This window comes from Ctenocephalides felis, unplaced genomic scaffold (assembly GCF_003426905.1).
Source record: "Ctenocephalides felis isolate EL2017-DRISC unplaced genomic scaffold, ASM342690v1 CF-g0.4_SCAFFOLD_01492, whole genome shotgun sequence".
NCBI classification, from domain to species: domain Eukaryota; kingdom Metazoa; phylum Arthropoda; class Insecta; order Siphonaptera; family Pulicidae; genus Ctenocephalides; species Ctenocephalides felis.
This window is the reverse complement of record NW_020537646.1, coordinates 46,677,505-46,694,293: the sequence shown is the minus strand read 5'-3', so window position 1 is coordinate 46,694,293 and position 16,789 is coordinate 46,677,505. Positions and strand designations below refer to the sequence as shown.

The following is a 16,789-nucleotide window of genomic DNA, read 5'->3' as shown; positions in this document are numbered from 1 at the left end:
ATACACATCGGGCTTTATTTTGCCATTTGCTGCTTCTATAAATTGGCATTGATGATGATTTGCAGTGGTCAGCATGCACACTGGTCTTTTGTCCGTCCATTTTAAAAATTTGATTCCGCTGCGATTTTCCAGAGCCAACAATTCACCACGTTTTTGTTTTTCTTTTGCTTGGGGTGGTAAATTCTTTCTGTTAATTTTCACGGTACCACACATAAATGTAATATTATCTAAAAGAAGTTTAACTAAAGCAACAATAGTGTAAAAACTATCGATGAAAAGAGTGCGCCCCTCAAATAGCAAGCCGTTCAGCAATCTCATTACCACATCTTGAGAGTGGCATTTTTCAATCATCGTTCCATTTTTTCCGGCATATATTTCGATATTATGCGTATATCCTTCGGGTAAACATAATTTATATAATTTTACGCCATATTTATGTCGCTTTCCTGGGATGTATTGACGGAAACCTAGACGTGCTCTCCAAGGAACCATGCTCTCATCGATAACAATTTGTTGACCAGGTCTAACGGAACTTTTGAATGTATGAACAATGGCATCTACAATTTTACGAATTTTGTATAATTTGTCTGGAGTAGCTGTGGTATTATCAGAAAAATGTAAAAACTTGAGTATGGCTAAAAAACGATCACGTCTCATTGCATTTTTTATTCTAGTGTTTGCGTACATGTTGTTTTTAGACCAGTACAATCAAATTTCTGGTAACTGCACGATACCCATGATAAGTAATATGCCTATGAAAGTATTCATTTCATCCCTTGTAACATACTGCCAAGGCTGCCGATGCATTCTGTTACAAGATGATGAATTAGTTAGACATTGTGTAGCATACTTATTCGTTTCTTCAATAATTATATCTAATATGTGATCCGCAAAAAAAAGTTTATATGAAGCAAAAGCGTCATCACATTCAATACCTTCATGTAAAAATTCCTCATTTCCCGAATACTCAATTATTGTAGAAGCTTTTTCACCTATGCCTTGCCATTCGTCATCGACACTCTCATTTATTGATTTCGACACCAAATTATCATTATCAGTAAAACAATCATCCACCTCACTATTTACACAAAAATCTTCTTCATCTGAAGATGAAGAAAGTATCCGTAATCTTGATGCCCTTTTTCTACTCATATTTACATATTCATCACAGTCACTCAGTATTATATCCATGTTGATATTTTTAGACATACGAAAATAAAAACCACAACCAACACTATGTATACTACTTTGTAATAATGATTGTCAAAGCAACATTTAGGCAATAAAATATTATTATGAATAATGTTGGTTTATAAAGAAATTTATAAAATGAGTCAGGTGCAAGATTATTCCATCTAACAACAATGGATATATTCGAAAATAAAACTAACGGCAGTTTACAGGTAAAAACGGTCAGTCTAACCGCGTTTCTACACTAAGCTTTATAATTCTACCTTTTATAAAATAAAAGGTTCAAATATCAGCAGAGTTAAATCCTTATAATAAAATAATCTCATCTAAAGAAATAATCCTGATCGTGCAAGAAAATGCACGCCGCCCGATAAGGGTATCGTTCTTTGTGCGGCCGTCACATAACAAAGTATGCAAAAATCGGCCCCGGCGTGAACGTGTTAAATACCAATGATATCACTGATAAATTTTGCACTCTAAAGTATTGTTATTTCAGCCTATGGTAAAACCAGATTAAATGTATTTCGTTTCGTATATTTTTCGGTATGTATATTCCTGATTGCCGTCATTCACGGCCAAAGATTGTCATAGTTAGAAATATGACCCCCATGAATAGTAATTCAATAAATTATACATTTGAGCACTTGAACACAATTTCATTGTTCTGTATCTTTGAAGTAATATTTTTGTATTTTCTGGAAAATACACAATGGTATTATGTTCAGTTTCATACCTAAAAGGTCATAAAACTGCCTATGAGACGAGAAAGCGACCGCTTTCTTCCCAAAGCAAAAACGCCAAAAACAGTAAATGTCTGCACGAGTTAACAGATACTTACGTTAATACCAGTTTAGGAAAGTCGGATATGACAAATCCTGTGTAACAACTCCACTCGGATTCACTCCGAGGGAGGAGTTGCATCTGAATGATAACTCCGGAGTGAGTTACCCATCTCTAATATATATATATATATATATATATATATATATATATATATATATATATATACATTACATATATATATATATATATATATATATTGTGTGTGTGTGTGTGATAATTATTTCAGATGGTGATAAATATGTTGATATTTTGACAGGCAACCATCCAGATAATAAAGATAAAGAAAACTATATTTTGTTTGTTAGGGTGAATTTAATGGTCCATATGTTTCAGAAATTTTATTTATATTAATTATTAATTTTATTTTCATTATTATTTGCTTATATTTTATATCAAATCATATTACGGATATTTATATTATTATTTATCAATATTACTTGATGTTAATAATTTAGCAGTTGTAATAATTATTGAAATTAAAAAAAAAAAAATATGTTTCATATCCCTACAAAAACTACAAAAAGTAAGAAAGAAAGAATATTCGAATTTAACATAACACAAGTATAAAATACAAAAATACAAAAAGATAAATCTAACATAAGGTATATATAAGGTCAAAAAATAATAAAAATAAATATGAACCATATTCATAAAATTAATTAAAAAGAAATTTATTATTTGTCCTTTCAATTAAGGGGGTTGTTCTTTTTTTATTTTTATTTGTTTCGGTTTTGAGATTTTTTGATATTATGAAAGCTAAAAACCTTAGAATTATTTAAAAAAAAAATCATCTCAATATCTATTTTTTTGACGAAGTTATAGATATATATATATCTCTATACGTATGACCTTCTGAAGCGTTTTTTATCGTTCCGCGAGCTATTGTATGCCAGCTGCCTCTTTTTCATTATAATACCTCATGCACATGACCTTTTTAATGTGTCAGCATCTTTGAACACCATCGTGTATTTCGTACAATGAATTAAATAGTGTATTTAGTACATTATATTAAAAACTTTAAATACGTTTTTCTCAAATTGACTTTTTTCAATGCGGTGCCACAAATTAAAAAAAAACTACAAGTCGGATCGACTTGCATTTTTTTTTAATTTGTTCACCACTGCAATACCTAGTCCCCCTACCTCAAACAACTTGATAACATTACGCAAAAAAATTTTGCGAACCTTCTCGTCCCAAAAAATAGCCTTTTTTGACACTTTTTTTTCAATTAGCTGCCATTTTCTTCCTTCTTGCTTTTTTTCTTTCATTTTGGTAGGGGGACTGGATTCAAACTTCTTCTTCAACGTAGTTTCGTTTTTTTTTGTTTCAGGCGATGCGCAACGGATTTATCTGTGGCACCGCAAACGAGATCGATTTTGCAATGCCCACTTTGGCGCCACCTGGTTAAAAAATGACGGCAAAAAAAATAAAATAAAAAATTTCTTAATATTCTATGATTTTGTAATTTTTGTTTAAACAAAACTGCATGTCTTTATGATGAATACATTTCGAGAAAAACAAAAACAAAAATCTTGCATGTTTTGTAATAAAAAAAGAACAACCCCCTTAATTTTATAAATATAATTTATGTTTATTCATATCAAACAAAATATAGATTTCTTTATCTATATATCTGGATGGATGCCTGTTTAAAAAGTTTAGTTTCACAATATATATATATATATATATATATATATATATATATATATATTAATTTGGAAATATGAACAAACAACACTCTTTTTGCACTAATTTATTAAATAATAATTTTCACAAACGTTTTGAGACTAGGTTTGTCTCATCATCAGTGTGTTATAATTAAAAAATTTTTTTTAAAATATGGAAATCTAAAAAAAAATTTTTTTTAATTATAACACACTGATGATGAGACAAACCTAGTCTCGAAACGTTTGTGAAAATTATTATTTAATAAATTAGTGCAAAAAGAGTGTTGTTTGTTCATATTTCCAAATTAATATCTATTATCCACTCAGAATACATTTGTAATATATATATATATATATATATATATATATATATATATATATATATATATATATATATATCTGTAATATTTTTGCAGCCCAACCGTCGAATTAAAAAAAGATTAAATAACAAAATGATTTATTCCATTAAACGTTTCGACACTTGATGTGTGTCATCATTCAGTAATCTAAAAAACATATAACATAAATACACAGTTGATGATAAATATAAATATATAAAAGGAGGAAATTATACATACCAAACCAGGAAAAACAACAAAAAACATTAATTATGATGTAAAATTGATTGTACACTAAATTTGTGTAAAATAACAGAATACTATTATATTAACAAACGAGAAATAGGAGAAGCACATATTGCCCTCCTATATTTGATGTTATTGATAGCATTGCATTGTGGGCACTGTTCATGGTTAAAAGTACAACGCAGTGTAGACACGCACGTGTAATGGAAGATCGGGAGAGAGTTGCGAGAAACGAAAAGGGAAAGAGAAACAAAGAAGAAATATAACTAACGAAAGATTCTAAAACTGTATTGAATTACTTTTCATGAAATTAATGATTACTTTGACACTGTCATGTAAGAGATGAGATGAATTACGTTTGTTTACACAAGAAGTATTAAGGGATGTAAGTAAAGATTCAACTATCTTTCTAAGGTCACAATTTTTTTCAATGTAAAGGATTGAAGGATCTGACATGTTAAAAGTGTGATTCAAGTTTATCATATGTTCAGAGAGCATCGTTTTGAATTGATTTGGGTTTCTGGAATTATATATATGTTGATTAATCCTCTTGTATATATATTGGGAAGTTTCACCAATGTAACAACTATTGCAATCATTGCAGTCCAACCTGTAAACAGAATCAGCAACCCTATCAGCGCGAGTTTTCGATTTAAGAGAAGAACTAGCTGTAAGTGGAATTCTGTCTTGAGGCAATTAGGGCATCGTGCCTTAAGGCAAATTGCTGGAACTTCCCGTACCAAAAATTATTATTTTTTTAAAAACGATTAACATTTTTGAAAAAAATTTACTTCGAAAAAATAAGATTTTTGAGAAACTATAAATTGGACAAAAAATTACTTTTCTTTGAAAAAAAAAATTTTTTTTTTAAAATTTTTTTTAAAAAAAATTTTATAAAAAAATTTTTTTTTTTTTTTTTAAAGAAATGTTTTTTTTATTTTGACATATTTTGGAAGATCTGAACTTGTTTTTCAAAGCAATCGTACTGCTTTAACTGCATAGAGACAAAATATAAAGCGCGGCGTCGCTGTCTAACGGGTAAACATTGATACGGAACCCATAGGAAAATAAACAAAATTTATACTTATTGTTAAAATCTCTATAAAATATCTGAAATTTTGATGTGCATATGTCTAATGATCATTTTTGACCGCCAAATGGCACTTTTTTTTACTTTTTTTGTTAGATCTCCGAAACCGCTAGACCTGCCTTTATGAAAATTTGATCAATTCTTTATCTTGTCGATACAAGTAAAATGTTTTTTGAATTATTAAAATCGGACGCTCCGTTCTCTTAAAAACTGAGTTACCGTTCTCGGCACTTTTTGCCCCGTATCTCCGGAACGGCTAGACCTGCCTTCGCCAAAAACTAATCAGCACGTCTCCTTGTCAATACGAATCGAATGTTTTTTGAATTATTCAAATCGGTTGATCCGTGTTCCCGAAATCGTCGACGAAAATTTGTATCCGCACATACATACACACACGCACACACACACACACACACACACACACACACACACACACACACACTCACATACATCCATTTTTTCTAAGGTATGCCAAAATGTTCAGAAACCTCTGAAACGTAAAGATATATAAAAAATTTCATTTTCGATTTTTTTGCGATTACTATAACTTACCCTACGGGAAGTTAAAAAGGGCAACGGAAAGTGTTGTCAAAACTGAAAACCAAAAGAAAACCTTCAGCGGCAAATAACTTTTTTAAGAAATATGAAAAACTGCTTAAAAAGGGTAAACAACACCTTTATATTTATCTAAAGAGGAAGAATTAAATTTTAAAAAAGAATTGTTAAGATAGGAAGAACTGTTTAAATTGTTTTGTAAAAACTCTAATCTATTTTTAATGACGTTATTAACTAAATATGAAGGATAAGGAGTTAATAACGTCATTAAAAATAAATTAGAGTTTTTACAAAACAATTTAAACAGTTCTTCCTATCTTAACAATTCTTTTTTAAAATTTAATTCTTTCTCTTTAGATAAATATAAAGGTGTTATTTGTTTACCCTTTTTAAACAGTTTTTCTTATTTTTTAAAAAAGTTATTTGGCGCTGAAGGTTTTCTTTTGGTTTTCAGTTTTGATAACACTTTCCATTGCCTTTTTTCTTCTCTTAAATCGAAAACTCCCGCTGATAGGGCTACTGATTCTGTTCACAGGTTGGACTGCAATGATTGCAATAGTTGTTACATTGGTGAAACTTCCCAATATATATACAAGAGGGTTAATCAACATATATATAATTCCAGAAACCCAAATCAATTCAGAACGATGCTCTCTGAACATATGATAAACCTGAACCACACTTTTAACATGTCAAATCCTTCAATCCTTTACATTGAAAAAAATTGTGACCTTAGAAAGATAGTTGAATCTTTACTTATATCCCTTAATACTTCTTGTGTGAACAAACGTAATTCCTCTCATCTCTTACATGACAGTTGCAAAGTAGTCATTAATTTCATGAAAAGTAATTCAATACAGTTTTAGAATCTTTCGTTCGTTATATTTCTTCTTTGTTTCTCTTTCCCCTTTCGTTTCTCGCAACTCTCTCCCGATCTTCCATTACACGTGCGCGTCTACACTGCGTTGTACTTTTAACCTTGAACAGTGCCCACAATGCGATGCTATCAATAACATCAAATATAGGAAGGCAATATTTGCTCCTCCTATTTCTCGTTTGTTAATATAATAGTATTTTATTATTTTACACAAATTTAGTGTACAATCAATTTTACATCATAATTAATGTTTTCTGTTGTTTTTCCTGGTTTGGTATAAATAATTTCCTCCTTTTATATATTTATATTTATCATCAACTGTGTATTTATGTTATATGTTTTTTTAGATTACTGAATGATGACACACATCAAGTGTCAAAACGTTTAATGGAATAAATAATTTTGTTATTTAATCTTTTTTTAATTCGACGGTTGGGCTGCAAAAATATTACAAATACGTATCAACGTCGACAAAACTATCATCATATATATATATATATATATATATATATATATATATATATATATATATATATATATATATATACATATATATATATATATATAATATATATATATATATATATCTAAACTACTAAATCTATATATATTTAACTACTAAATCATATATATATATATATATATATATATATATATATATATATATATATAAAGCGAGAGGTTTTTCTTCAGATGGTGAAATAATATAATAAAATTGTTTCTTGGGCATCCATCCAGTAATTAAAAAACAGTTTTAATGAAAAATGTTTTTATTTTAAGAACATACGTTTCGGGTCTTGATTTGACCCATCTTCAGTGCATACAAATAAATTTTGAAAAACAACACAAAAACGCAAAATTGCACAAAAAAATAAATAAAAGTGAAATAAAAAATTGATGAAACGTACAACATGTTCGTTTGGAATAAGCTTTTTTATAATAAAATATATCATTTATTTTAATTTTACAATTTTTTTAAATTTTTCATAACTGTACGTTTCATCAATTTTTTATTTCACTTTTATTTATTTTTTCGTGCAATTTTGTGTTTTTGTGTTGTTTTTCAAAATTTATTTGTATGCACTGAAGATGGGTCAAATCAAGACCCGAAACGTATGTTTTTAAAATAAAAACATTTTTCATTAAAACTGTTTTTTAATTACTGGATGGATGCCCAAGAAACAATTTTATTATATATATATATATATATATATATATATATATATATATATATTTTCTGTGATTTTTTTCTATAATATTTGCATTCTAATATTATAATATTATTTATAATTTTATTTTTCTGAACTAAATCTCCTTTTTTAAAAATTTATTTTTTATTTATAAATGTTTTCTGTTTCGAGGATGTGGAATGTTGACTTCGTCAGGAACTGTTAGAAATCAAACAAAATTTTTCTTATGCATTTATACTATTTTTAATTACCTTCACTATTTTTATATTGTATTTAAGAAAACTTAAATTCACTAATATAAATTAAAAAATTTAGGAATTAAATAATTTAATTTTAGTGAATGATTCATGTTTTTTTATTCCAATGTTTCGAAGGTAAAAAGTGAAATTTTTCAGGCACTAAATAATTTGAAAAGGGCATAAAATTATAAAATTAATTTTGTATGTTTTTAACAGCTTCTGAAGAGGGAGATATGCAATGTGCCTGAAACATACAAAATATTTATAAATGTAAAATTTAATAAATATTTGTTTTGAAAGAAGAAAACATTTAGATTTTATATATTGATTATATTATGAAAAGAATTATACCTTAATGTCCTTACAACTGCTAGACATACTTGTTGCATGGAAATACATGACAGGTTATTTATGTTTGTAAATAAAACATTCCAAACCTTTTGACCTACTTCATTTTCATAAAGATAAGGAAAACTAAATGTTTTTTTGTTCTAAAATATAATTTATAGTTACTAATTTTCAAATAAACATTTTAACTTTATTACAACCTTTTCTAAAAACTGTTGAAGCAAAATTTGATCTTTTTCTAGGTGGCCTGTGATGGACAACAATTCGTCCATTATTTTAAATGCAAGTCACCGTTTTCCTTGTCCAAAAATAAAAATAGCAGTCTATTAATTGAATTAGCTTAAAACAAATGGCATTAATGCGCCCACTATAAACTTCACAAAATGTCATGAGACAATACCGCCAACATTTGAAATGTTTAATGCATAGATAAATAAACATAATGGACGGGTACGTTCGATGTGCAATCTATGGGGAGTTATCTCCGAACAAATGTATATTACCCATAGACCTTATACAATACATGTATACATAGATAAAAGAAGAGTATAATATATAATATAATATAATATAATTATATAGCATGTATAATATAATATAATATAATTATACAATACATGTATATTATAATACATATATATATATATATATATATATATATATATGTATATAAATATATATATATATATATATATATATATATATATATATATAATATGTATATAAGGTCTATGATATTACCCTGTATTGGAAAGACTACTATTTTTAGCGATAAAAAGATGTCGCTACCAGTTTCAAAATTTTCTTGCCATTTTCTATCAAAGTTTGTGGTTCGCGTGTTGTTTCTGTAATTAATTGTATTCAAGTAAACATTTATGTAAAATTTAATCTGGCAAAATGGAACGCACCAACTTGTGGTAACTTCAGAAATAATATAAAAAAGCACTTCTTTCCGGCTTTATGAAGTGAACATATTAGAAATATCCAAGTATATTTCAAAGAATAGTTCTCATGTCTATATTTCATAGTAATATAAGAAGAGAAAGACAATCTGATAAGAAAGAGAACACTCTGCAACTCCAGTGGAAAGAGTTATAATAATTCTGAAAATTAAAATACCACATGCTATTACGACTTGATATTATATTACAACATGTTATGTTTATTAGATGTTCTTGAGAATACAAATTTCTGCAGAATGTAGTGACTAAGCATAGGAGTGTCTTGACACCAAGGGCATGTAAAATGTATGACACATCCATTATATGTTGAGGGAGTTAAGAAGGATAGACTAACAATGCAATAATTTAAGGTATAAATTGCAACAGAGTATAAAATGCTCAGAAATACTCCTAAAATTCCGGAAACAATAAATGTAAGGACAAGAAATGTTATATTGCTTCAATTAACAGGCCTACAAGCCAGTCAAAAGGACCGCTGCACTGTTCTATTGACACAATCGTATCATAAGAAATTTAAGAATTTGTAGAATGCAGCTTTAGTAATGATTGATTAGAAAGCAAAATAACTATCAAATGCAAAGATAATGTTAAAGAAGAATGACTCATAAATGAATTTTAATTCTTGGAATTTAGTTTTCTATCAATTTTGATATCAATATATACTGATTATGATATCAATATATATCGATATATATATTATGTTTACTTATCTATGAATATATATATATATATATTTTATGTCTGTGGGATTTACTTTTTGAATTTGTTCATCATTTGTCATTTCTTTTATATATACTATTTCATTATCTATAGTATATACTCTATATACTTAAACTCTTTACTTTTCTCTTCTGAGTTTTTATCTTTTTAATATATTATTATAAGTAATTAAGAAATTAATATAAGTCAGTTCGTGTAAATTCATTATACTTATGAAAGCTTTTACAATATTTATGTGTAGCTGTTATATATTGTTGATCATTAAGTAATTAATATTGATCATTTCTTTTAAGTTTATCATTTTATTGTAAATGCTCCTACACAATCTCTGTGTAGTTGTTATATATTGTTGATCATTAGGTAATTCATATCGAACGATCGATATGAATTACTTAATGATCAACAATATATAATAATTATTATATATTGTTAATCATTGAGTAATTCATATCGATCGTTCCTTTTAAGTTTATCAATTTATTGTAAATGCTCCTACACAATCTCTGTGCAGTTGTTATATATTGTTGATCAATAAGTAATTTATATTTATTGTTTCTTGTACATTTATCATTCCATTGTGAATACTTTTTTATAGTTACTTATAATTGCAAAATTATAATACTTATTATTTTGTAATTAATACATTTATAAAAAATTTAATTGTCATGTAAAAATTTTTGTAATATATTTGAAAATATATTTTGTATTTTGTATGTTTTTTTTCTCATTTCCAATATAAGAAATTATTTAGGTTTTCTTATTTTAAATTACGTATGCGAACCATATCTAAGAATAATACCAGCGGTTAATTTATATACTGTACAAGTGCTGCCTCCTTCAGATCGCAGATCGTAAAAATGTAAAATGGAGGTAATGTCAAATGGTCTGAGATAGCGATCTATTTATGTATACTTATCTATGGTGCAATCACTGACCATAGATAAATAAGCATGAATAGATCGGTATATCTGGCAATTTGACGTTACAGTAGACTTTTATGCTTATTTATCTATGCAGTAGACCCTCGCTTTACACGGCACTCTGGGTACACGGTTCCTCTGGCCGGTAATCTCCGAACAAATGTAGATTACCGTGTTTTGAAATGGATTGGCATTCGAATTGATCGAAAGATGGCGCTACGATTTACAATTTCATTGATCTAGCTTGATCTACATTGATTTGATCGCCATTTTCTATAAGTTGTCATCGCGTGCTGTAGTTGAGTTATGTTATCATAGATAAGTAAAGATATGTATGTTATACTTGTTGAAGTAAAACTTCTTTAGGCGCGATATGGGTGTAAAAATTTTTAGGCGCGACACGGGTGTAAATCCGTACAAATGCAACGAAAATGCCAACGTGTAGTTGAACACTACGACGCCGTAAGCGCTGATGTCGCGAGTATCCACTCCCGTCATGTCATGCGTAAGTCGAGCGCTAAACCCTATATGAACTTGCATTAATTGAATCACGTTTTTTTACAAAAGAAGAGGTTGCTGTATTATGTCCTCATGGAATAAGACTTTTCTTAGAGAATAAATGTATCATGGAATATAATAAATTTATACTGAATCTCGTTGAAGACAAAATAATATCTACTGCCACGGATATTTATGTAGGTTGCCATGCGACAGATCAACAATCATACATTCGTCAGCAGTTTCACAAAAATCGGTTATTGATACCGGGGGTTTGCCGTATGAAATAATTTTAGTTCTGAATAAATTTTACATTATAACAACTAATATTGATGTAAGTGATGGCTTAGCTAATGGTTGTGTGGGAAAATTAGTGTACATAGAACGTGGCGATAATGATGAACTTCTACGTTTATGGTTTGAATTTCCCGGTAAGATAGGTAACAAAATTAGGAAGAAAGCTTCACATCATATTCAAACTCTTAATATCAGTAGGACAGCTGTGCCGATGCTCAGGAGATCTTATTATTATTGATGTTATATGATTATTAAAAGATGATTTTTAAAATTCAAATATGATGTTTTTTTTATTTTTATCTTAATTGCCTACTCATACAATATTAAAAGTTTTACTTCAATCGCGTGTGATCCTTACGCGCACTCTTTTTTTTTATGTGATTGTTTATATATAATTATGTTTTGGTGAATACTTTTTTTATTTATTATTAAGTTAAAATGGTAAAGTGTAATGTGCCAAATTGTGATAACTCCAAAAATATTAGAAACATGTATGTCTTTTCGGTATGTATATAATGATGTATTATGCATATAATAAATATGTATCATGAAAATATTATTAAAATGTTCTAGATGCTTTCAATTTGGGTGCGGAAGGTGAATAATCCTTTAATAGATGAGTTTGCCACAAACTCTTTGGTTTGTGGCAAAAATCAAAGATAATTTGAAATCGAAACCAATTAGAAGTGTCTCTTTTACGGCAATCACAGAATAGTTCTCAGGTCACTGAAGAATGCTCTTAAGCAGACCAGGAGAACAATCTGCAGCTCTAAGGACGAGGCCAAATAATTATAACTCTAAATACTTTAATCCAGTTGCAAAAAAATATTAATAAATGAATCTTATGTCCTTAGTTAGGAGATGAAAGCCTAAAAACCTTGTAAAATGCAGGATGAGTGCAGGTTAAGAGTCACCTATTCTGATACCAGTTTTCCGCAAAGGTATTTTTTCGTAATAATTGCAGCAAAAATAATTAATTAATCAAATATGATATAACAATATATTGAATAGAAGTCTTTGGTGGTAGTTGCAAATTGCTGCAGAATGCAGTAATAAGGTGTAGGAGTGCTTTAACACCCAGAAGATGTATGATACATCAATTTTTGTTCCGGGATTAAAAAGGATTAACAAACAATGCAATAATTTGAAGGATAAATTCCAACAGAGTATACAATGTTCTGAGAAGTTTTCAAATATTCCGGAAACGTAAAATGTAAGGGCAAGAATTTTGATATGGTCTCAATTAAGAGAACATACACAAAGACCAGGCAGTTTATAAAAAGCAAGAGTTTAGTTATAGTTTTAACTAAACCTCCTTGCAATAAAAACTGGATTAAATCGATAGATAGGTTTGAGCTACAATTGGTATAAATTAAAAGTAGTTCAAGATTTTGGTTACTTACGTTTAAAAAAAACACTTATACAGAAACTATTCAAAGATTTCGTCAAATTTAACTTTATTAATGATTGATTAGATAGCAAAATTTATGTTTAGTTTATATAATAATTTTATATAATTCTTCAAAAATATGTCTGTGATATATTTGAAAATATATTTTGTATTTCGTATGTTTTGTTTTTATTTCAAATATTAAATCTTTTTCAGATTTTTTGGCTATATTGATTATATGTACTAATGTAGAAGTAATACCAGGGGTTAACTGTATGTACATGTGCTGCCATGTTGTGATCAATTCGTAAATTAAAATGGGTGTAACGTCAAATCGCCCGAGATAGCGATTTATGCTTATGCATCTATGCTTACTACCCATAGATACTTACTACCATTTATTGTAATCATATATGATGTTACATATAAATACAACATAAAATACATTTTTAATATCCTATTAGATTATCCACTCATTTATTTTTATCATTTTCATTTTGATAATATTATCATATTTCTGTACATTATTATTTTTTCAACTAATATATATTCATTTTCGTACATAGTTTATAAACCTTACTACCATTTATTGTAATCATATACGATGTTACATATAAATATATATATATATATATATATATAATATACATTGTAGATAGCGTGAACATTTATGTATATTTTTATGCTTTTCGCACATAGTGAATACCGCTTACTACCTAACCTTACCTAACCTTACACATTCAATGTGTTTGTGTATTTATATGTATATGTGTATGTATATATATATGTATGTATATGTATGTATATGTATGTGTATATATTTATATATATATTCTTTTTTCCTCTTTATTTATTTAATATCTAGATTCTATTACCTTTTCTCTCTTTTATATTCTGTTTGTTGTTAAGTGTTGCTGTTCTGTTAATTTTTTTCTTATATCTATAGCTTTTATACCAATCCACATATTTTATAATGAATAGTTATATTAATTTTTATACTGTTTTTAGATCCACTGATGATGACATTAAATTGAATGTCGAAACGTTTGAAATTAGAGATTATTTTATAAATCTTTGCATTTTCTTTGTTTGATGTATCGCCCTCAAGAACTCACTCATATATTTCAACATCAAAATTAACTACTAAATCATATATATATATATATATATATATATATATATATATATATATATATATATACATTGTAGATATTTATGTACATTTAATTAATTTAATTATGTACATTTCTATGCTATGTGTGCATTGTTTATAAATAAAACTACTATGTAGATATAATGTAGAATGTTTTTGTGAAAAATAAATGCTTCTAAAAATTTAATTTTCTTTATTTTTCAATTTTCTTTTTTTAAATTTTAAATTAAAACGGTCCATATAATTTTGGTTCATTTTTATAGTATTTTTATACGCACCCGTTCAGGCGACTAGTGCCCTCTGTATAGAGGGGCTTCAACTAACACAGGAATGTGGCAACAAAGTATGGCCCGAAAGAGCGATCTATATTCTATATACTCTATATGATTTTGGTTCATTTTTATAGTATTTTTTATATGCACCCGTTCAGGCGACTAGTGCCCTCTGTAGAGAGGGGCTTCAACTAACACAGGAATGTGGCAACGTGGCAACGAAATATGGCCCGAAAGAGCGATCTATATACTCCTCTTGTATCTATGCTTTTATCTATGCGCGAGTATTCTCTAAAGTATCTAAGTAAAGAAGTGTATGGCTTGCTTTGTTATGATCTGTCAAAATGACTGAATGAATTATTTTGTTAGACAGTACATAATAAATTTCATCATTTTATATTATATATAATTTAATTGTTATTGTACCTTCAATTTGTGTTTGTATCGCTGACATTGACGTGGAAGGATGAACTTCATTCAGCAAAACAGTGATTTCAAACTTTAACAAAATTTTATTTAATCGTATTTACATTTGTGTCTTCTGATTGTAAACCTTAGCATCTGTAATTGAATATGGTAAGCGAAGAAGGCTCTAAGCGTGGTAGAAGCAGTAGGGGAAGGGGCCGTGGTAGAGGTCGTGCGCGAGGTCGTGGCAGAGGCAGGGGACGCAAAGCTTCAAAAGTAATTTCATCAGATGAAGAATCAATAGAAGAACAATCTCCTTCAGAGCAAATCACACAAGATGCTCCTACAGTTGTTAGTGAATCTGATCCTCAGGAACAGCAAGAAGTCGAAAACAATGAAAACGTGGCGCCCAAAATTGATTTAGAAGCAGATTTCACAACTTGAAGCTCCTACTTTTACCACGATTCAAAGAGGTCCTCCAGAACCAATGTTACGGTTGCAATGGGATCACAAAAAGTAAGTCTTCAAGGTGAAAAAGTATTGAATCCTATGATTCAACATGTGATCAGTGCAATAAACCAATTTTAATCTACGGTCGTATGATACCATGTAAACATATATTTTTGCCTGAAATGTGCTAAGGCAGAACCAAAGACTTGTCCTAGGTGCCATGATAAAGTTTGTCGAGTTGAGCAAACTGGCTTAGGAACAGTCTTCATGTGTACATATGGTGGAACGAGGTATGGAAATACTGGTTGCAGAAGAACATACCTTTCACAGCGTGATTTACAGGCACACATCAATCACAGGCATATTAATTCATCAGTGTCTGTTACCCATTCTGCACAAGAAACTACTAATATTCATATTAAGCTGCCTGCTCCTATAGAAGCAAAGCCTCCGCAGATTTTAAGGAAGTCTGACACTAGGGTGCATCCATCAAATATTAACCCAGCTTCGCAAACAGAGAACCGTCAAAGAAATTCTTATCCCATGATATCATCAACACCAATGCGCACAAATCTTATAACAGTACCAATACAAGATACTAACGCACCAACCAATGTGAATACAACTAATTTGAATGAGACACAAGGGACTAATTATTCTGTACAGCATTTTAATCCAGTATCCAATTACAGTAATACATATAATAATTTACCACCACCCAACATTGCCCCAATTGCTTCTATGCAAAATATACCACCAATTATTAATACTTTACCCCATATTCCACCAATGCATAGTATGTCAGTTCCTCCTCCTCATATTAGTACACAACCACCTTATTATGGCACATATAATCAATATAGTCAACCACCAAATGCCAATCAGCAATATACACAACCACCACCGCCAACAAATCAGACACGATCTTATGATCAAATATATTGCACCACAAGCAAGTCATAATGGAGTCAAAACCAGTACTACAGATAATATTAACTTATTAAAATCATATGTAAAGTTAAAAACTAATTTTCCAATAAGACAGACATTGTATTATTATTTTATTACATTTATAGTAATTACATTTAACTAAATTATATTAGTATGTCAGTTACTCCTCCTCATATTAGTACACAAC

The 16,789-nt window shown here is 28.8% G+C and overlaps 2 protein-coding genes across 2 annotated transcripts; one reads left to right on the top strand and one right to left on the bottom strand.

Annotated features, from left to right (window-relative positions):
- Positions 1–565: 565 nt before the first annotated feature.
- On the bottom strand, positions 566–1,191 carry LOC113369862. Its single transcript, XM_026610460.1, has one exon. It carries the CDS (start codon positions 1,189–1,191, stop codon positions 709–711), a length of 483 nt encoding a protein of 160 aa, XP_026466245.1. The 3' UTR covers positions 566–708.
- A 13,949-nt stretch (positions 1,192–15,140) lies between these two features.
- LOC113371306 (E3 ubiquitin-protein ligase Hakai-like) lies at positions 15,141–16,614 on the top strand. The gene is given in 5 exon segments (XM_026611939.1): positions 15,141–15,632; positions 15,634–15,712; positions 15,715–15,757; positions 15,760–15,821; positions 15,823–16,614. Coding segments are annotated over 5 exon segments (1,239 nt in total). The 5' UTR covers positions 15,141–15,369.
- Positions 16,615–16,789: the final 175 nt, after the last annotated feature.

Excerpts from the sequence above, each read along its gene's own strand:
- LOC113369862 (XM_026610460.1), bottom strand. The coding sequence starts at position 1,191 with ATGGATATAATACTGAGTGACTGTGATGAATATGTAAATATGAGTAGA.